Raw genomic sequence first — 8,339 nt, 5'->3', positions numbered from 1 at the left:
ACATGGAATGTAACTGACTGGCCAATTCAATCACCCATCCTGAATCCAACTGAACATGTTTCACTTGCTGAAGACAAGACTGATGGCAAAATGCCCCAGAAACAAATAGGAACTGTAGATGCCTGCAGTACAGGCCAGCCAGAGCATCACCAGGGAAGATACCCAGGCAGTCACCAGGAAAGGATTTGCAACCAAGCACTAAATATGATGAGTTTCAGATTATTTTAATTTGTTCAATTACTTTTGCTCCCTTAAAATGCCAGACTATGTTTACAAGGGGTATAATTCCTACATAGATCAACCAATATGGTTATAAATTATCTAAAAGTAAAGCCGACAGTCTGCACTTTAACGTCATATTCATTGTTTTTTTACAAATCCAATGTGCTGGAGTACAGAGCCAAAACACAAGTTGTGCCACCATCCCAATTCATTTTGCATTTGACTGTAGATTTTTGATAGTTAAACATATCGATTAATTGTTATGTAATAGGTTGCATGTTAATAATTATTTTCCCAAGACCCCTTAATTAACAACTTATTAGCTGAGGACTCCACTTCAATAATGCAATTAATATTTGACACCTTTATCCAACACCGTCCATAGGCAGGAACGTAGTGGCAATGTACCACCCTAGTACACAGCAACACAGAAGCCTTTGTAAATCATGTTGTCCTTATATCATGGAACTGCACAATTTATGTTTCTGTTTACTACAATATGAATACCTAATACTTGTCCTTTAATGCTAACTATTTATAGATATGAAGATTACAATATTACCAAAAATGAGTAAACCATAATAAATGTTTATTTCATCTGGATGTCTAAATATATTATCATATAAACAATATTCTTAAAACAGAAAATAATAATTTTTCTATTTTGCTGAAGATCCTCTGGGACACTTTAATGGACTCCCAGGAATGCACCGTTTGGAATCCTTGGCTTAGGCCATGGCCATGCAAATGTAAAACAAGCAGCTCTCCACATGGTCTAGCATGGAGTCAGACAGTGCAATAAATACAAAGCCTGTTAATTACAAATCAAACCATGTTTGCTTCAACATTAAGATTCAACATAGAAATCAAGTAGTTATGACCACTGGCTCCAAGTTGTTGCATGAGAAACAGTGATTTGTTCAGGCAGATTTAGACAGTTGCCGCGTTTGAAGCAGAAAACTATGAGCCTGGTTAATAATGAGCTCTCAGGGCTTGGCTGCTCCTGTCTCTTAGCCTCAGAGTCCTGGAAGACAGACAGTCATGTTTCCATCAGTCCTGTGCTTGAATGTTGTCCCACACTCGGATCACGTCGGGATTGTCGCTCAGTACATCCAGCAGGCGCGAGGCATCCTCCAGCTGGGCCAGGGGCAGCAGGGCGGGGCTGTGGGACACGTACTCCCGGCTGGCCGAGATCGTGGGAAGGCCCAGAGCCTCCAGCGCGCTTCGCACCTCCCGCAAATCTGACACCTTACAGACAAACTGAGAAGAGATGGACAAGCGTCAAAACTGAGCAAGGGCTGCACATCAAACACACGCACATTTAAGACCTCTCAAAGCTAACCGCAGGCAACAACACGGTAAGCGCAGAAAATATTCCAAAGATGCCATGACAGTTATGTCACAAATGGACAAAGCTTTGCACAGCTTCCCCTGTTTTTGACATGCAGAGTCTTGTGTTGTGTCGTAAGATCGGAAGACAAATGAGCCAATCAGAAAACAGCAGGGAGCAGCTTGAGTATTTGAATTTCTGCATGAGGTAAACACTAGTAAAGGCACATGCTATACCTTCACTACTCATTATGAAAAAATTGAGAAGCAGATGTGAACCATTATTAATTGCAGAAGCTAATTTATATTAGTGTGCAAACTAATAAACACTATATATCTATCTGCTAAAATAAACAGTTGATGATATCCAGTGCAGTGTCATATTTTAGTTCTTTTTTAATTGACAGGAAAGTAACCACACAAGTAAAGCCTTAACTGCCAGAATTTTAAACATTTTTAAAAATATTTTTGATGCTGCATATTGTACACATATTAAAGCGGATACATTGTGCTACACTGGAGAGAGGAGTTACACAGTAGTCTATGAATGCTGTTGAGATAGCCACAAGGTGCTCTACACATCCTGAGTATTAAAAACAGTAATAATGATTTGCAATGATTTTTCCTAATTTCTCATTTTTATTAGATCTTGTTTGTATATCTTATTAAATCCTTGTACCGCTTGAAGTGACCTATGTCTGACCTGTAGCAAAGGCTTCTCATCCTCATCCTCAGTCTCCTGCACGTCCTCTGCCCCAGCCTCAATGGCCAGCTCCAGAGCGCGGTCCATAGACACGCCTTCTCGCGGCGCCAGCACCACGCCCTTCTGCTCAAAACTGTGCCGTGCTCCATCGCACATCATTCCTCTGCAGTTGTTCAGAAAGACAGATACATACATTCCAATTCACTAATGATCATTAATGTCAGGATTCATGATATTCAAATGGGTTTCCTGTTGCATTTGAGAATAAAATCTTTCACAGCCATGTCATGACGGGTAATCCATGTATGATTCAAATCTTTAGCACTGACTGAACCTAAAACTAGAATGTCCAAATCACACAGGACAACCCTGACTTGAGTCACAATTAGCTCACTCAGAACTAAAGCCTTGGTGCACTGAGCAGACAGTCTTAGAGTGATGGCATCTATGGCAGGGACTGATTTCTGCTGCACTGACCCGTGCTTTTGTAGCAAGTATTTGAGTGCCTGATGGGTCCGTGTGTTGTTGTCAGTTAGAACCTCAATAAGCATCGAGGAGCCACCAGGTCCCCGGGCCTCGTACAAAGAGTATGATCCTGCTTTTGACTTTTCCTGAGAGGAAGGAAGAAGAGTGAGACAAGACACAGAACAACTAAGAGCTACAGAGCCCAGTTTCACACCAAGTCATGAACTTTTCAGGACAATATACAGTATGGTCAACACTCTATTAAGGCCTTGAGCAAATACATGGTTCAGCCCAGACAGTTTTTAAATTCACGTGTCTGGTTTTAGAACCCAAAATGTCCAGTTTTCAACCACGTGTTGTGGTTTAATGCATTATAATTCAGTTTCAAATGAGAATCACTTGCCTTTAATGCACCATGATAAAATAGATCATATATTGATTACCTTTCAGTACACTATTTAATATTGGGCATGAATTTAATAATACAAAATACACAGACAATTTGACCAACTGAAATAGCACTAACGTCAAGATAAAGAAAATTTCCAAATTAAGACAATTTTGCATTTTTATTGAAAAATGCTTGATATTTTTATGTTTGAAAAGTGGCAGCCTTACTTACCGCCCCCTTAATGGCTGCGTCAATGGAAGCTTTTGGCATGTTCTTGCCCCGGCACTGTTCTATGAGGTTTGCCAACTGGACATTGAAGTTAGGATTAGGTCCTCCTTCTGGTAAACAAACAACAATATTTAGCACACAATTTGGCACCAATTAAACTCCAATAGACTGAGGAGTGGGTATACAGGTCTGTAATGCTCTGCAAATATAAGGTGCGCTAACCAGAGCTAACAGGTGCTCCTGCATGCTTACCTCTCACAGCTACCCTGATCATCATTGAATACTTCATGAACATTCGACTGCGGGCGGCATCTTTGGGTCCTTTCACGTTCTTCACCTTGGACCACTTATTGTGGCCAGCACACATCACCGAACAGTGGTGTATGGCACAGCATGGTTGGAGAGTCCTTTGAGAAAACTGTCCCAATATTACAGCCACTGGGGGGTGAACTGAGCTTATTTGTGGATGTAGCAACACATTGCCAAAGGTAACCCAACGACAGTACCGGGGTAAGAGACCCCGTAAAAACACCACTCCCCCAGCCATCACTCCGTGCTACAGCCCCTACAAACAACAAAAGAACATTAATTTGTTTCAGCATTTGCCAATATGCTAGCTAACTAATACTAAAAAATACTAAAGCAACGTGACAGCAGTGATAAAAATAGCCTTTAACAGCTATTTAGATGGCCAGTCCGTTGATTGAAATGGTGCTCTTTCACTTCCATGCGGTATAGGCGTACTGTCAGTTAATAAGTCAGCTCAGGGGTCTGCAACCCTGGTCCTGGAGAGTCACAGGTTATCCTGGTTTTCTCTGTTACTCAGCACTTAATTAATCAAATACAGCAGTTGATTACACAGTTAACTCATTTCACCTGGTTACTTGGGTCTAGATGTGTGCTGATTTTAAGGTGAAAACAAAACCAACAGAGCTTGTGGCCATTCTGGACCAGGGCTGCAGACCCCTGAGTCAGCTAAAACAGTGGTTCCCAAACCCTGGCATGTGGGATCTCTGTGTATTTTTGTCCAACCACAATTTCAATTCCAGAATTTTAACAAGCTGCTATCTCTTCTTAATTAGGTGCTTTTCATGTTTAGAGGGAATATTTCCTCTCTTAACACGAAAGAATTTAAGCACTTGTCCAACCACCTACTTAGGTGCATACGGGTTAACTCAGTCTTTAATCTGATCAATAAAACCTTGTTTATATGTGATTGTTTGCAATATAGCAGAATAAGCACACTGTGTACCTAGAAAGCATGTGCAATGCAACCGGTTTCGATTATTTTTCTGTCAAAACCATTTTACTTCAATATCAAAAGTAGCATATCGTAACCAGAATGACAGTTTGTTTACATTTAGCTAGCTGCATCCTCTCGCTCAACCATAGTTTCACCCACTAAATAATAGTCGGACTTTCCGAGACAAACTCGGAATATAATAAGTGTGTTATAAATGCAGGCACTGTTCACAATATTGCTAAGGTAGCAAGACGGCTAACTAGCCATGCACCTGTACAACCCGCACTGACGATACATATACTACTAGTAACAATATTTTAGTAAAGTACTACTAACTAGCCAACAAGGGTTACGCCTAAAAGTTGACTAACAGTAACACAATTATGTTTAATGTAGCTAGAATGTAAACGACCATCGTACAACTTCTGGACGAACTGGCTATCTGGGTAGGCTAGTTCGTTTCATAGAGGTCAGCGTCATGCTAGGTAGCTATACTGCTAATTGACAAGCAAACGCACAATGTTAACCAGCCACGGGTGAAATTTAGCATTAAAAATGAATTCAAAGTATTCAGATGCACTTGTTCTTGTGAATAAACAGCTGATCGATATCTTCAAACTCACTATTTCACAAAACTTAAATGAGAAACATGCTCCGTTCTTGTAGGGTGCGTCGCTTAAGTAGTCCGTCAGCAACTTGTGCGACATTTTAATTGTTCCCAGTTTTCGGAAATAACTAATGTACATGACAACATTTACATGAGAATTTTTTTGAAACGCCTCATGGTAATAAAGTTAAATTTGTCAAACTTTTATCAACATATAACATTATTTGGGGGGGGGGGGGGGTATTTTCCAAACGACCTCTTAAAATGATGCACATGGATAGCGTATAATTATTTATTATATTTCAAAATGTATAGGGTATACTGTAATTATTATTTATAATTATCACGTTTTTATGGAATATGAATACCAATCCAGCCAGTTTTCTGCTATTTTCTGTCACATTTGAAATTACTTGGGAAACATCAAATTAGCCTACATTTCACCAAATGGGCATAGCGCCATCTACTGATGGAAATTCAATCCACTCGGGTCGGGTCAAGCCGACTGTTGATTTTCAAACAAGACATCGCTGATGGCAGAAAGACTAATTGCTTTGTAGTTTTGTAAATACATTTTTTTAAACATATGCTAGCATAAGCCATCCTTACATCTGTAAGTACGGTAACAGTGTAGCTGCGCAGTGGTAAAGCAGTTTGCATCAGTCATAAGCCGGGAGGTTTCTTATTCAAATTCTAGGTGGGGACTTAAGCAGATACTGTTGTTACAATGAATATCCAATGGAATGTATATTGCTTATTCTGGAAAAATCGTCTCACAGAAACTCAGTCTGTGACTGCCACATCATTAAAACGTAACTCAATTTTGGCATGCAAAAATCATAGAACTTGGCATTCTTCTATGTCTGCATTCAGTTCTCAACCCTTTCTTCACACCTTTGCTCTGGGGCACTTCTGGAGAATTTTCAGCAACAGCAAGAATAATCAGCTCACACAAGTATTGTTCTATGTAGCTGGTGGCTTATTGCCACTCCCCCAAAATAGTTTCACAGTACCCTCTCGCTACTCAGGTTTGGACAGGTTCTATTGCTTTCCTGGCCTGATTTCTTGGTTTCAGGGGACATGCTTTGTGACTGTACATCATCTATACACATGCGCAAAGCTCTGTCCTCACTTGCTGCAAATATGGAATTCCAAAACCTAAGGCATATTCAAAATCTGTCCTCCCAAAAGTTCCCCTTTAAGCAACTGAAGGAGGAGATGGAAATGTAATTGCTTTTTATGGTCAAAAGATCAATGACAGCTTGCTGACCGGCAAAATGGCAAAATTGCAAAATTACTCACCACCTGGTAAAGCTTCGTTTCATTTTTTAAATTGGATATTCACGAAGTACAAAATCTATTCCACACGGCCAAGGCAAAGGCAAAGAATGCAAACGAGGGATAAAAGGCACGCTGCCACAAGAAGGACATAAAAATAAAAAATAATATATTTTAGTCTCTTTGTTCATCTCTCCACTAAATCCTCCATCTGCACACTGGCTGTGTCAGGCTGTCCCTCCTGAATAATCAAACCGGGTAGCTGGACAGGGGAGCCATCCTGGGATTAATGACATCCCCAGAAGAACTACAAAGTCAATGGGAGAATGTGAGTTAACATCACGGCCACTCCACAAAGCTGGCCTGTAAAGCAATGGTAAGCAGGCTGATATTACTGACAAAAAGCTCAGATACTGAGCTTAATGAGACAAAGTTTAAATTTCTGGGTCAAAATGCAAAGCCTTACATATGGCAAAAACTCACCATAGTATACCCAGTCATCATCCTCCCTAATATCAAGTATTTTGATGGCTGCAGGATGTTATGAGGAAGTGTCTGAGCACCTGAGACTATAATACCCATTAGAATCGAGGGGAAAATGGAAAAGTGCAGGAAAATCCTAAAGGAAACCTGCTTTAGTCTGGTAAAGACCCAAAAACTGGGGATGGGGTGGTCACTTTTCTGCAGGACAATGACCGAAATCACAACTGGAGTAACTTATCAAAAAATGAATGCCTCAATCTGATTGCGAAAAATTGCTGTCCATCAAAGATACCCAACAAACTTGACCAAGCTTGGTGAAGTCTTCAGAAAGACTCGTATATGCAATCTCAACAAAAAACTGTTTCAACATACAAAAATGTTAAGTTACTCATGCGTACACTGTCACTGTCTAAATCAAAATTAAATCATTTAAAAAACATTCTGTTGTACTGCTTTGGATTAAAGCTTGTTTAATTTGTGTGACCTAAGATAGCCAATATTGTTTGTTGCAACTTGGCCTCATTTTGATATCAATACTTTGAACAGCAGGCCTATATTTAGCAGGTTTTAAGTGCAGTGCATCGTATGCGTGAGTAACTTGGCATTTTTGTATGTTGAAAATGTTTTTTGTTGAGTTATAATTTTTTGTATTGTGTAATGAGTAACTGACAATGATATTTTATATACATTTATGAACCATAAGATAATTAAAAGAGACATGCACATACATACATACAGACACACATACATTCAAGCCCAAAGAAACACATAAGTGCAAATTCAGTCTTTTTTTTTTTTGAAAGTGTGTCATATTTTTTAAAAGGATTACAGTAAGAGTTTTCAATCGGTTGTTGTATACATGATAGACCTGATAATTATTTATATGTTGCTAGGTGATCTATAGGCCTAGCTAACATTAATTTCAAAATGTGGTGCTTGCAATTTCAACTACAGTAGCCTAGTTAAAATATAGTTAACACTAGAAATGCCACAGTGGTCAGTTTGAGACTGTTGTCACTTTAAGAAAATTGATGAACCTACGGTCATGAAAACCATGAGGCTCCCTCTTCATGACTTTTCCTAAACATATGTATTCAACATTCTGGTATAAATCAAATGTTGTTATTGGCAGACATACCAAAATATTCAATGGGGAGAATTTATTGATTGTGGGACTGCAGCATTTGTAATGACAAAATCCTGTTTGGAGCTTTATTGTGTGGACATGTAAAGTATCTGAATTCTGTGTTTTCACATGAGATCAGAAGGTACAGATGTTAATGTTCTTAAGAGCTCTGATGCTGTGTAAGTATGGGGCATGCCCCACCAAGGCGAAACTTCTACCGTCCCAATCAAATTTTTAGACTTTTCTTTGCAGGTTTTGCAGATA

General features: G+C 39.4%; 1 protein-coding gene across 3 annotated transcripts; it reads right to left on the bottom strand.

The window, feature by feature from the left end:
• Nucleotides 1-208: 208 nt before the first annotated feature.
• Nucleotides 209-5,342, bottom strand: LOC118218158 (translational activator of cytochrome c oxidase 1). 3 transcript variants are annotated; one of them, XM_035400599.1, is made up of 6 exons: nucleotides 5,205-5,342; nucleotides 3,591-3,903; nucleotides 3,342-3,448; nucleotides 2,732-2,865; nucleotides 2,255-2,417; nucleotides 209-1,482 (listed from the first exon to the last, which is right to left on the bottom strand). In XM_035400599.1, the coding sequence occupies exons 2-6, from the start codon at nucleotides 3,883-3,885 to the stop codon at nucleotides 1,273-1,275; spliced, it is 909 nt and encodes a 302-aa protein (XP_035256490.1). In that variant the 5' UTR covers nucleotides 3,886-3,903; nucleotides 5,205-5,342; the 3' UTR covers nucleotides 209-1,272. The 3 variants fall into 3 exon arrangements, with proteins under 3 accessions (XP_035256490.1, XP_035256499.1, XP_035256508.1); XM_035400608.1 differs by having other exon boundaries at nucleotides 5,100-5,264; XM_035400617.1 differs by lacking the exon at nucleotides 5,205-5,342 and adding an exon at nucleotides 4,215-5,079.
• Between the last annotated feature and the right edge of the window lie 2,997 nt (nucleotides 5,343-8,339).

The sequence above is a fragment of the Anguilla anguilla genome, chromosome 2 (assembly GCF_013347855.1).
Source record: "Anguilla anguilla isolate fAngAng1 chromosome 2, fAngAng1.pri, whole genome shotgun sequence".
Lineage (NCBI taxonomy): Eukaryota > Metazoa > Chordata > Actinopteri > Anguilliformes > Anguillidae > Anguilla > Anguilla anguilla.
The sequence above is the reverse complement of the archived record's forward strand: the minus strand, read 5'-3'. Positions and strand labels throughout refer to the sequence as shown.

What these genes read in the sequence shown, in the direction of transcription:
- LOC118218158 (XM_035400599.1), bottom strand. Translation starts at nt 3,885, where the DNA reads ATGGCTGGGGGAGTGGTGTTTTTACGGGGTCTCTTACCCCGGTACTGT. An exon ending in ACGCAGCCATTAAGGGGGCG is followed by an intron (nt 2,866 to 3,341) that starts GTAAGTAAGGCT and finishes CCTTCCTCTCAG; the next exon opens with GAAAAGTCAAAAGCAGGATC. An exon ending in TACTTGCTACAAAAGCACGG is followed by an intron (nt 2,418 to 2,731) that starts GTCAGTGCAGCA and finishes GAACAACTGCAG; the next exon opens with AGGAATGATGTGCGATGGAG.